Source organism: Aquarana catesbeiana, linkage group LG03 (assembly GCF_042186555.1).
Source record: "Aquarana catesbeiana isolate 2022-GZ linkage group LG03, ASM4218655v1, whole genome shotgun sequence".
NCBI classification, from domain to species: domain Eukaryota; kingdom Metazoa; phylum Chordata; class Amphibia; order Anura; family Ranidae; genus Aquarana; species Aquarana catesbeiana.
The window spans coordinates 561,449,984-561,463,581 of record NC_133326.1 but is presented as its reverse complement, the minus strand read 5'-3'; the positions used below and the strand labels follow the sequence as shown (position 1 = coordinate 561,463,581).

Genomic DNA, 13,598 nt, shown 5'->3' with positions numbered 1-13,598 from the left:
CCTGTACCTGTTCCCGGCTTGTATAACGGATTTTGCTACAGTTACCTGTTCCTGCCTGCTTCCTGATACCAGACCTTTGGCTTGTCCCCGTTTCTGCAACCTGCCTCTTCCTCTTGCCGGATCTACTGTGTTTGACCCCTGGCCTGGCTTTCACTACTGTTCCATGTGCACACCTTGCCAAGTATTACCTCCTCCTGAACCACGGGTACCTACACCCGAACGATTCTCTGGTGATCGGAAAAAGTTCAGGACCTTCAAGAATGCCTGCCTACTGTACCCGGCCCTCCAACCTAGAACTTTTGCTTTTGAGTTTGTGAAAGTAGGATTTACCATTTCGTTATTATCTGAGGAACCCCCAGCCTGGGCTCATAACCTGCTGGAACAAAAAGACTCTGCTTTGAATACTATGGACACTTTCTTTGAGGCCATGACTCTGTTGTATGATGACCCCCAGCGCGCGGCCTCCGCTGAATCTGCCTTAGATGCTCTACGGCAAGGAAAACGCCCAGTGGAAGATTATACCGTGGATTTCCGCAGATGGTCCTCCGACACAAGCTGGAATGAGGCAGCACTGAGGTTCCAGTACCGCCAAGGACTGTCTGAGATCCTTAAAGTGGATGTAAACCCAATGTCATCCTTTCTAAACTACTGCCATAGGGGTTATCTATAAGGATATGCATGCCTCCTGCATGTATCTTTACCTGTCAAATGTCTCCCCTCTGTCTGTTATGAGAGCCGAAAAACTGCAGATTCTGTGGGTGGGTCTGTTGTCTGGAGCTCGATGGGTGGAGTCGTGATGTCAGTAGACTCCCCGCCCACCTCTACACTCCCCTGTGTATTTCTAACACTGAACTTCTGCTATGATCTCTAACATCCAGTGAAAAGACAGGAAAGTAACCGCATGACTTCAGCATGCCAAATCATGCTGAGGTGTGGAACAGCCAATCCTTGCAGAGCTACTGAAGAAAGGAGTGGGGGAGGGAATTAAAAAATACTGCATGTGTCTTAGGCTGTCACTCACAGCAATGGGGAGTATTTGACAAAGTTTTTCTCAGTTTGTCAAGATTTTTCTCACTGAACAATAAAAGAGGATTGCTCAGAGATGGGTTAACTCTGTGTGGCAAGACTGGGCTCAAATGATAGAAAATCTTATCTCTACAGTATGATATAAAAATAAATAAATAAATACATTTTTTCGGGTTTACATCCACTTTAAGGATGAACTGGCTTGAGTTGCTATTCCCGACACTCTTGATGGACTTATTCACCTAGCCATTCAGCTTGACAGGCGCCTGCGGGAGCGGCGGTCGGAACGTGCTCAATCCTTCTAGCCTACACGGATGCTACCCAAGTTTTCTCCTGCTGTTGCACCCACATCTGTTTGCCCTGCAATCCCGGAAAGGGAACCAAAGCAAGTTGGCCTGGCCCATTCCTCCCTTACTCTTGAGGAGAGACAACGCCGCCAGCAGGCCAATCTCTGCCTGTACTGCGGAGGGGCCAGACATTTTTTACGCAGCTGCCCCATAAGACCTAGTAAGGTCTACCCACCAAGTTCCACATATCTCCAAGTCTCTGGATCTTGCCATTCTTACCTTGTTCTTCCCATCTCCTTACAAGTGGCAGAAAGGGAGATCCGGCTACAAGCAATCATTGAATCCGGGGCATGTAGCTGTTTTATGGACTTATTTCTAGCTAAAAAACTTGGTGTGCCCCTCTGTGAAAAAAAGCAAAGACTTGAGGTTTTTTTGGCCGATGGTTCCCAGCCCACTTCTGGACTTGTCATCCAGGAAACCATGCCCATCTTCACTACTACAGATACTGGCCATCAAGAATTTGTCTGCTTTGATGTCCTATGTTCCCCCATGTTTCCCATCATCCTGGGAATTCCATGGCTGCAGGCACATAACTGGGCCAAGAAGGAAATCTCTCTTTCTTCAGCATATTGCCTGCAGCATTGCTTTACTCCCAGCTCCAGTAAGCCTGTTAGCTGTCTGGCGGGGCAACCTGCTCTCAGTAATCTCCAGCTTGTTCCTCCAGCTTATCATGAGTTTATAGACATTTTCGACAAGAAAAAGGCCGATGTCCCCCCACCTCACCGGCCTTATGACTGTCCTATTGAACTGCTCCCGGGGGCCGAGATCCCGTTTGGACGAATCTTCCCCCTATCTGAAAACGAGCTCGAGACCCTACGAGTATATATTCACGAGAACCTTGAAAAGGGGTTTATCCGACCCTCTTCTTCTCCTGCTGGGGCGGGTATATTCTTTGTGGAGAAGAAGGATGGCACGTTGCGGCCGTGTGTAGACTACAAAGAAATCAATTAGATCACTGTAAAGAACAGATACCCACTCCCTCTCCTTCCTGAACTCTTTCAAAGGTTCCGAACTGCCCAGAGTTTCACTAAATTGGATGTGAGGGGCGCTTATAACCTTGTCCGCATACGCCAGGGTGATGAGTGGAAAACAGCATTTCGGATGCGGTTCGGCCACTTCAAATACCTTGTGATGCCATTCGGGTTATGCAACGCCCCAGCCACGTTCCAGCATCTAGTGAACAACATTTTTCGAGAATTCCTTGATTACTTTGTAATCGTATACCTCGATAATATCCTCATCTTTTCTGCCTCTTTGGAGCTTCATCGAATTCACGTAAAAAAGGTCCTCTCAACCTTGAGAAAACATGGACTATATGTCAAGGCAGACAAATGTGATTTTGAAAACTCATCTATTCAATTCCTGGGTCTCATCATCACCACAGAAGGAATTGCAATGGACCCAAAGAAGGTGGAAGTAATACTAGACTGGCCAGCTCCTTCGGACAAGAAAGGTGTTCAGCACTTTGTGGGGTTCTCCAACTTCTACAGGAGGTTTGTGAAGGATTTCTCCACCACCATAGCACCCATCACTCAGCTGACCCACCAGAAGGTCCAGTTCCAGTGGTCTCCAGAAGCCCAGACAGCCTTTGACAAATTAAAGAAGCCGTTCACTTCCGCACCAATCCTACAGCACCCAGATCCAACCCTGCCTTATGTGTTGGAAGTGGATGCCTCTGAAGTAGCTACAGGGGCAATCCTGTCCCAACGGCAGGGACCTAAGGCTCTTCTTCACCCCGTAGCCTTTTTCTCTCGAAAAATGAGACCACCAAAGAGAAATAAAGATGTGGGAGATAGAGAACTTCTGGCCATTAAATCTGCCTTAGAAGAATGGAGGTACTTATTGGAGGGTGCCGCTCATCCCATTATGATTTTTACAGACCATAAGAACCTGGAGTACCTCAGGACAGCCAAACGTTTAAGACTCCGACAAGCCTGCTGGGCTCTGTTCTTCTCCAGGTTCAATTTCCATCTTACATATCGGCCAGGTTCCAAGAATGGGAAGGCAGATGCACTCTCCCGAATGTTTCTGGACACCCCTGAAATGACAGAGCCAAGTACGATCCTATCCACCCAGAATTTTTTGCTTATCCAACCTGACTTAAAGACCTTAATCAAGCAAGCCTCAACCCAGTGCTCTGGATCAGAAGTGTCCTCACTGAGAAACCAAGATGGATTTCTGTGGCACCAGGATAAAATTGTTGTTCCCCAGCCAATCAGACTCCAAGTTCTAAAAATTTCACATGACTATAAACTTGCAGGGCATTTTGGGATACGAAGAACCACTGAACTTGTTCAGCGCTCATTATGGTGGGCCAGCCTAAGACAGGACTGCAGAAAGTATGTGAACTCTTGCACCATTTGCCAGCGCAACAAGTGTTCCAATTCCAAGCCATGGGGACTTTTGATGTCATTACCCATTCCTGAACAACCCTGGAAAGAAATATCCATGGACTTTATAGTAGACCTGCCCCCCTCTGGGGGATGCACCACCATCATGGTGGTGGTATGGCACACTTCCTTCCGATGATTGGCACACCCTCCACTTCGGACACAGCAAACATGTTCATTAAAGCGATTGTCACATTACGTGGATTACCGGATAGTATTGTCTCCGATAGAGGGGTACAGTTCACCTCCAAGTTCTGGAGGGATCTCTGCAAGTCTCTATCAATAGAAATGTGTGTTTCCTCAGCTTACCACCGTCAGAGCAATGGTCAAACAGACAGGACTAACCAGACCTTAGAACAGTACCTTCAATGTTTCTGTACTTGTTCGCAGGATGACTGGATCTCCCTTCTTCCCTGTGCTGAGTTTGCATATAATAACTCTTTACATGCAGCAATCAATCAGTCCCCTTTCTGGGCGAACTATGGATTCCATCCCTCCTTCCTTCCAAATACTATACCTGAAACATCTGCTCCCGCTGTCCAGGATCGATTAAGGTTCATTCAATCCAACTACAAGTTGCTTCAGGAGGCCATGTGAAAAGCCCAAGAGGACTATAAAAAGTTCCATGATAAAAGAAGAAGAGGGAATCCTGTCTTTAAGATTGGGGACAAGGTATGGCTTTCTTCAGTAAACCTCAAGCTCTCATGTCCCTCCCGGAAGCTTGGACCCAAATTCATCGGTCCCTTTGAAATCAAAAGAGAGATAAATCCGCTGGCTTTCGAGCTGGCACTACCCAATACTTACAAGATCTATCCAGTGTTCCACATCTCCCTGCTTAAACCAGCTGTACCCAGTCCCTTCTCTGGAAGAGAAGAGCCACCTCCACCTCCAGTCTTGGTAGAAGGGGAAACAGAATTTGAGGTTGAAGCCATTATGGATTGCCGGAGGAGGGGTAGGCAAGTCCAGTATCTAATCAAATGGCGGGGGTACCCTCCCGAATACAATTCCTGGGAGCCTGCAAACAATGTGCATGCTCCTAGACTTGTGCAGGACTTTCACAGCAGACATCCCGAAGCATTGGCTGTGGGGGCATCTGGAGGCTGCCCCTTGGGGGGGGGGCACTGTCAGGGAAATGGCCGTAGGAGAACTGGCACCAACAGCAGGAGAAGGGCTCTAGGACCCAGCATCTCTACCAGCACTTATGGCAGAAGAAGGACTTTAGGACCCAGCATCTCTGGCAGGAGAAGGGCTCTAGGACCCAGTATCTCTACCAGCAGGTCACATGGGCCTATATAAGGAAGTCTGCTAGTGTCTGCAGTTGCTGGTTTGTCAGTCTTCCTGTGTTCCTGAGCCTCTGTGCAAATTACTGTTTGGATTCCTGTTGTGACCCGGCTTGTTCCTGACCTGTCCGATCTGCTCTCCTGGTTTGATCCCCTGGCTTGCTTTACCGACTTGTCTTCCCCTGTACCTGATTCCAGCTTGTATAACGGACTTTGCTACATTTACCTGTTCCTGCCTGCTTCCTGATACCAGACCTTTGGCTTGTCCCCGTTTCTGCAACCTGCCTCCTCCTCTTGCCGGATCTACTGTGTTTGACCCCTGGCCTGGCTTTCACTACTGTTCCATGTGCACACCTTGCCAAGTATTACCGAGGATTCTTGTAGACTTTAGCCCAGCTGTTTCCAGTACTACCCGGTGTCCTTCAGGTGCCCATCAGCTCTTCTCTCTGGAATCCATCTGGCAACCTGTGCTTCTCTGGGCACTACACCCTCTGTACCCAACTTCAGGGCTGTACTGCACTCAGCCGCAAGGGGAGCCCTCTCGGCATTTGGGCCTCCAACCAGGTACGTAACAGCACCTGAAATGTCCTGGGATAAGAAGGACAACAGATGCCCCGCACTCTGAGAAGTGGAGGTGCCCCATTATGGTAAAAAGGTCTTGGAGCCAACCTTGGCTGGTTTGGAAGGTCAGAAATATGTTCCTTTCTTAGATTTAGCATTGGAAGACCAAGAGGAATGAACAAAACGCTTCCTAACCTCTGGAGTAGAAGACTTACTGATGGAGATGCAAGTCTATTTCTTTTGGGGAAGAAGGACCTCTAACAATTTATCTACTGGGTTTTTGAACACAGGATTGTCCTCCAAGGGGTCATGGAGGGCCTTGTTAAAGTAAGAAATGGCTGGATTAACCAGGAATTCCCCATTTCCTAAAGAAACTTCCCTCAATAGGATATTTTTGGGTGAAACATTTTGGATGAGAAAAATCTTCTCTGGGTGAGGCCAGTCTCCATACAGGACAGACTCGATGAGCGCATGGACCAGGAAGGTCTTAGCTAGTGTACGAAATTTTATAGCCCCTATGCTGGATATTTTTGAGGACCTAATCCAACACTAAAAAAAATGAGAGCACAGCTTCAATGAGAACAGTTATAGTCTCCTTTTTCTTTGGAGAAATGTTTGTAGCAGGTGTATCAGCCTGATCTGGCACCTCAGAAGACCAGAGGAGTACACATACGTGCATGCACAGTAGCGCCGTTTGTGCAAACTAAAGTGCCACTCGGGGGCGGGCCCAGATGCAATAGTGCCACATTAGATGTGCACCAAGGGTTACAATGGAGAAAATTTTAAAACAATAACATCTGTCATCCTGGATCCTTTACTGCACCATCATAAGGGTAGACAGCGGTACCCATACCCCAAAGGTAAACTTTAATGGGCACCCTGGGCTGCATTTCCAAAGGGCTTCTGCTCTGTACTCACCACTCAGTGGCAGGTACATGGGGATTAATCGTTTCCTGGCTTTGCGCTCCACAAATGGGTATACCCATGCAGGGGTCTTCAGAGACTGGGCTCTGCATCAGCCAGACCATAGCTCTGGACCTGTAATGCACCCTGTAGCTAACCTAACATACTGCGCTATGTGCCAAAGGGGTGCCCACAGCAGGATCCAGTGCAAAGCAACATTATAGGCCAGCCCATGTCTTCAATCAGGTGGGGTCTGGGTAAGGTCCTCAGGCATGTGAGGGATTCAATTGATTTGGAAGCTGGATGAAGAGCCACAGTGGCCATGGGGCAGCCAGTTGATAGAAAACCATCTTGAAAATAGAATCATCCAGAGAGAGAAAATCTCCACAGAAGAAGATAAGTAGAAAGAAGACATGCATCACTAAAGGACACTAGCAAAATACTGAGACTGGCTGATAGTGGGTGGGGTAATATGGGAAGATGTCCCAGCCAGCAGCTATCCATTTTTGACAGCGTCAAATCACCTGATGGTAGCTACGTATAACCCAGATGTAATGACTTAAAGAAGCCTATGTCCTGTACTGTCAGATCAGTGAAAAATATTTTTTTTGGTTATTTTACAGATAATAAGCAATTATTGTGCACACAGACACAGACACACACACACACACTGGGAGGCACAATGCCACATGCAGCATGGAGAAGTTTGTTGCCTGTAAACAAACTTACAGTGACCACAAGGGTTGTCAGTAAATTTACAAACAGTTTGTAAAATTCTTAATTTTTTCATCTGTCCATGAAAGTCTGTTACAGACATTCACAGACAAATGCAAAAATTATGGATTTTACAAACTGTTCGTAAATATACTGTGACCTCGCGACCACATCATTAGGAATCACGCTAACTTGTTCCCAATCTTTAGTCAGAAAACTTGCAGCTGTCAGTGACAGTGCAGTCACCAAACTAGGGATGGGCACAGCTGCACACTACTAGTTGACTGTTGCAATGTGGACTGATGTTTTCACAACACAGAGAGTTGTATCTGAGAGAAATGACCTACAGATTGCAGATGGTAACTACTTGCCAATTACAACCAAGTGCCAGGCTGGTTTATTACAGTCTCCTTCCTTGCTTTGCTGCTTGATTCCACATCAGAATCAACACAGCCTGTAGCATTCATTGCTCCTCCCCACCCAAGGCAGGTCCACCCTCCAACCAGGTAACTGGTGGATGAACGGCCAGAATGAGGCTGTAATGGTACTAGATCTGCTTCAGTATTTCTGTATCTAGCACCATGCCTAAAAAGAGAGGGTCACAAAACCTTAAAGTGATTGTAGTCTTGTTTAAAAAAAAATAAAATAACAAATATGTTATACTTACCTGCTCTTTGCAGTTGGTTGTTCACAGAGCAGCCCAGATCCTCCTCTTCTCGGGTCCCTCTTCGCTGCTCCAGGCCCCTCCCTCCTGTCGAGTGCCCCACAGCCAGCAGCTTGCTATGGGGGCACCCGAGCCCAGTCACAACTCCCTGTGTCCATTCAGACACAGCCCCCCCGACCTGGCCCCGCCACTTTGATTGACAGCCGTGGGAGCCAACGGCGCCGCTGCTGTGTCTCAGCCAATCGGAAGGAGAGACCCAGATGGCTAAGATACTCGTGGACATTGCTGGAGAGAGATGGGGCTCAGGTAAGTAATTAGGGGGTGCTGGGGAGGCTGCTACACACAGAAGGTTTTTTTTTATGTTTTAATGCATTAAGATAAAAAACCTTCTGCCTTTACAACTCCTTTAAAAGAGAAACTTTTTAAAACTGAAGAGGCCGGAATCTGGAGAAGCTGAGCATGGCAACCAATCCACTTCTATTTGTAATTTTCAAAGCTTAAAGTGATACTAAGGCCCCTTTCACACTGGGGCGGTTTGCAGGCGTTATTGCGCTAAAAATACCGCCTGCAAACCGCCCCAAAACAGCCTCCGCTGTTTGTTCAGTGTGAAAGCCTGAGGGCTTTCACACTGAAGCGGTGCGCTGGCAGGAGAAGAAAAAATCTCCTGTCAGCCGCATCTTTGGAGCGGTGAAGGAGCGGTGTATTCACCGCTCCTGCCCATTGAAATCAGTGGGACAGCGCGGCTATACCGCGGCAATACCGCGGCTATAGCCGCGCTATACGAGTGGTTTTAACCCTTTTTCAGCCGCCAGCGGGGGGTTAAAACCGCACCGCTAGCGGCCGAATACCGCGGTAAAACAGCGCTAAAAATAGCGCTGTTTTACCGCCGATGCCCCCTACCGCCCCAGTGTGAAAGGGGCCTAAATCTGTTTTTTTTTCTTTAAAAATAATAAACATGTTATACTTACCTGCTCGGTGCACAGAGCAGCCCACATCCACCTCTTCTCGGGTCCCTCGCCGGCTCTCTTGGCACCTTCCTCCTGTCGAGTGCCCCCACAGCAAGCAGCTTGCTATGGGGGCACCTGAGCTGAGCCACAGCTCCGTGTGTCCATTTAGACACAGAGCTGTGGTTTGGCCCCACCCCTCTTCTCCGTCCTGGATTGGCTAACTGACTTTGATTGACAGCAGCGGGAGCCAATGATGCCGCTCCTGTGTCTCAGCCAATCAAGAAGGAGAGTCCCTCACAGCCGAGGCACTTGTGGATCAAGATGGGGCTCAGGGAGGCTGCTGCACACTGCATAGAATGCATTAAGATAAAAAAACATTCTGCCTTTGGAATCACTTTAAGCCTCGTTCACACTGAACATGGCTTTGAAATGGTGCGAGTTCATCTGAACTCGCACCATTTTAAAGCCGCATTTCAGTCAGACTTTGGGGGCGACTTGAAAGACATCTGTGCGGGTTCATGCCAAAAGTAGTGCCAGGAACTACTTTTGGAAATCGGCACAGTGCCGCAAAGTCGGCTTTGCCCCGGTAGGGACGCTCCTATTCCCGGCAACAGGCTCCGATTTGACATACGATTTGACCTGTCAAATCGTGCCGATGTGAACGGGGGCTAAATCAACAAGCTTAACCTAGAAGCTGATTGGTTGCCATGCACAGCTGCTCCAGATTCTGGAGGAGATTTACTAAAACTAGTGCACACAGAATCTGGTGCAGCTGTGCATAGTAACCAATCAGCTTCTAGGTTTTGTTGTCAAATTGAACAAACTGAAATTAGAAGCTGATTGGTTACTATGCACATCTGCACCAGATTCTGTGTGCACAAGATTTAGTAAACCTTCCACTCTGCCTGCTCCAGTTTTGAGACATTTCCCCCTTAAATGTGTGTAGAAACTGCACAAGGGTAACAACATTTGTGTGCATCTTCCACTTGCAGTTCTCCCTCTGAGCACAATTTGAGGATTTAATTTAGGAGTTACCTTGTCAGGAGAATTCTTGCTGAGGATAAAGGGAAACAAGCGCTCAGACAGACGTCTGCCACCATTTTGGACTCCTCTGCCTTTACACCCGTACATGAAAACGTTCTGCTTCCTGCTGTGTCCATGCAGGTCGCAGTACAGCAGTATCTCCCGCTCTTCCATCACTCTATAGAAAGAACAGAACAGAGTAAGTCAGATATATTACAGAGGTCATAATTAGGGATGCAACTATACCATTTTTTTTACAATGAGTACAAGTACTGATACTTTTTTTTAGTACTCGCCGATACCAATTACCGATACCTACCACAACTGTTTTGTTTTCACTTCAGCTGTCAGCAATGGTACAAAGCATTGAAAAGTTATTTACAAATGAAATAAATACATTTTTGTTTTTAATTTTGCTCTTTTTCAATGTGAAATGTGTAAATATATGTTAATATATATGTGCAAAAATATTCACTAACAAAGCAAACAAAAAAAAGTTTTAATTGTTTATAAAATAGACATGAACAAAAAAAAAAGCAGGAAAATAATAATTAAATGGAGGAGAATAAGGAGTTAATTAAGGCTGATTAGAGTAAATTAAGGGTTAATAAGGGCTTAAACAGAGGAACATTTGTTCATTCCTTTGATCTGCAGATGAAGAAACAGAAAGATACAAAAAAGAAACAATGTTTATTTTTATTTTAGTGTTTCAGCTCTGAGCAATGTTGTTAACCACTTCCGGACCGCCCACCGTCATTATACGTCGGTACTTTGAAGGAGGTCATCGTTGTTATGGCAGCAGCTAGTTGCCATAACCCCGGTATCCTCGTCTTCAGCAGGTAGTCCGGTTTAAGATAAAAGTGTAAACAACACTGTGAGTGCAGCGCTAAAAAATGTGAAATAAGATATCAATTAAGATAAATAAAATTATGAAATACTCAAACAATGATGCATACAATAATAATTAGAAAAAGGAAATGTGAAAATTAATGAAATAACAAAAAAAAGAAAAAAATTCCAAAAATGAAGAAAAAAAAAAGAAAAAGGGAAAAACTAAAGCAATGTCCCATAGTGATCAATGAGAAAATCCATAGGTAATATGCCTCCACAGGAGAAGAAGTGAATTGCAGGAAACAAAAGCTGTGACACCAATCTTCCTAATGCAAAACCAGCGTGTATTCAGGTCAACGCCCAAGAGTGAGGTAGCTTGCTTACCAAAAAGCCATGACTGCTGCTAGCAGTCTCTCCCAGCACAGGGAATTTGGAAGTCTCCCCAAAACTTAAAATCCTCCAGACCAGCCGTTCTTTCTATTGTTACTCAGAAATAGAAAATAGAAACTTCCATAGTGCAGTATGTCAATTCTGTTCGTGATGAAACGTGTAGGGTGGAGCCTCAGACGGTGACGTCATCACGCCAGCCTTCCACGACGGTGGTGAGACGAACGCTTTGGGAATAGGGAGAAGCGAATAGAGACACCGCAGCTTTACATGTGATACAACCGCTTATGATGATACATCGTTTTTGTAAGTACAAACCTTTGTTTTAATAAACAAGACTGAATGACAATTCTGAGTAACAATAGACAGAAAGGCTGGTCCGGAGGATTTTAAGTTTTGGGGAGACTTCCAAATTCCCTGTGATGGGAGAGACTGCTAGCAGCAGTCATGGCTTTTTGGTACGCAAGCTACCTCACTCTTGGGTGTTGACCTGAATACACACTGGTTTTGCATTAGGAAGATTGGTGTCACAGCTTTTGTTTCCTGCAATTCACTTCTTCTCCTGTGGAGGCATATTACCTATGGATTTTCTCATTGATCACTATGGGACATTGCTTTAGTTTTTCTTTTTTTTTTTCTTCTTTTTTGGAAATTTTTTTTTCCAAAAAAAAAAAAGTAAAATAAATAAAAAAAAAAACCATTTCAAACGCGCCCTGTCCCGACGAGCTCGCGTGCAGAAGCCAACGCATACGTGACTAGCACCCGCATATAAAAATGTTGTTCAAACCACACGTGAGGTATCGTCGCAATCGGTAGAGCGAGAGTAATAATTCTAGCTCTAGAACTCCTCTGTAACTTAAAACATGCAACCTGTAGAATTTTTTAAACGTCGCCTATTGAGATTTTTAAGGGTAAAAGTTTGTCGCCATTCCAGGAGCGGGCGCAATTTTGAAGCATGACATGTTGGGTATCAATTTACTTGGCGTAACATTATCTTTCACAATATAAAAAAATTGGGCTATCTTTACTGTTGTCTTATTTTTTAATTCAAAAAAGTTATTTTTTCCAAAAAAAGTGCGCTTGTAAGACCGCTGCGCAAATACAGTGTGACAGAAAGTATTGCAACGACCGCCATTTTATTCTCTGGGGTGTTAGAAAAAAAATGTATAATATTTGGGGGTTTTAAGTAATTTTCTAGCAAAAAAAGCTGTTTTTAACTTGTAAACAAATCTCAGAAAGAGGCTCAGTCCTTAAAGTGGAGTTCCACCCACTTTTACAACTCTTCAGCATCCCTCACTAAACTGTGCACTGTAAACGAATTGGATATTTTTAATTTTTTTTCTCAGCACCCACGTCAGCGTGTGACGAAACGCGTCTGGGAGGGACGTGCTGACGTCACCACGTTTGCCCTGTGAGGACGGGAGTGTGTTTGAGTGCCGGCCGGCTCTATTTTTCGTCTTTTATCTTCATCTTGTGTAATTGTTACTCTATCTTAATAAACTAGATTTTACGGTATTACACTATTGGCTGTTTTTACCTTATATGCACTGCTGAGCTTGGGCTTGATTGGCCAGGACGTGTCTACGCCGTTCCTGTTAGGAGCCTGTCTGCGCTCCATCACATCTGCCCACCTTATCTGGATGTCTGGTAAGCAGGACTTCCCCTAGGTTCGCTGCTGCAGTTTTATTCTGTGTTTTACACGTTTGGCTGTGTGGATTTTTGCTCATATAAATTTACCATCTGGTAAGCATTTTGTGCATGTGATGTGGTACACCTAGAGGGTTCCTTTTTTCTTCTCTGGGTGATTTGGTGCATACTTGCTTTTTATCCCATCTGGGAAGCAGTTTCTGGGTGCTGTTTTTTGTTTTTTATTTTTATTTTTCTTCACCTACTCACCCTAAGATAAACCTTGCATGATTGCATGACACTCATCTACCATCCTTAATTGTTGTGCCGACATTGGATGATATATGATCACACATGATTAGTTTTGTTGAGTGTTGCACTTATTATTTGTATTTGGAGTATTTTACATTATCAGTATTACGCTATGTTTTTACCATATATTTTTGAATAAATCTCCATGGACTGAATACACGGTACGAGTGCGATTTATCCTGCATCACCCGGATCGCCCATCCAAAGGCCCAGGCTGGGTTCAAGCCACTTGCCTCTATTTGGCTTACTTCCGGTAAGCGCAATATCTTGGTGTTTTTTCAGTTCTATTGTGGTTTCAACATTTATCACTTCGGATGAACTTTCACGTTATTCTCTTATGATTGGTCTACCTCCTTCATTTGTTGTGGACATTTATATGGGACTACACGGACTATACTAAGGATTACACATTTTCTTTAGTGTTTATATCATTTAGAGCGGTTTTCTGTTTATTATACTGTATATCTGCTGTATTCATTTTTCACTTCCTCCTCCCTGGCCGCGGCCCATCGCATCCTTTCCTGTTTGCAATGCCTTCTGGGAAGGGGCGGCAAATTCCTCTGCTATGGAAACCTGACCTGAAACCT

The 13,598-nt window shown here is 45.3% G+C and overlaps 1 protein-coding gene across 1 annotated transcript in view; it reads right to left on the bottom strand.

Annotated features, from left to right (window-relative positions):
- The window catches only part of AGBL3 (AGBL carboxypeptidase 3), a 204,412-nt gene that overhangs the window by 69,782 nt on the left and 121,032 nt on the right, over positions 1 to 13,598 (bottom strand). Inside the window, exon 8 of the mRNA XM_073621778.1 lies at positions 9,868 to 10,033. Within this exon, the coding sequence (XP_073477879.1) occupies positions 9,868 to 10,033 (166 nt within the window). The remainder of the gene's footprint in view (positions 1 to 9,867; positions 10,034 to 13,598) is intronic.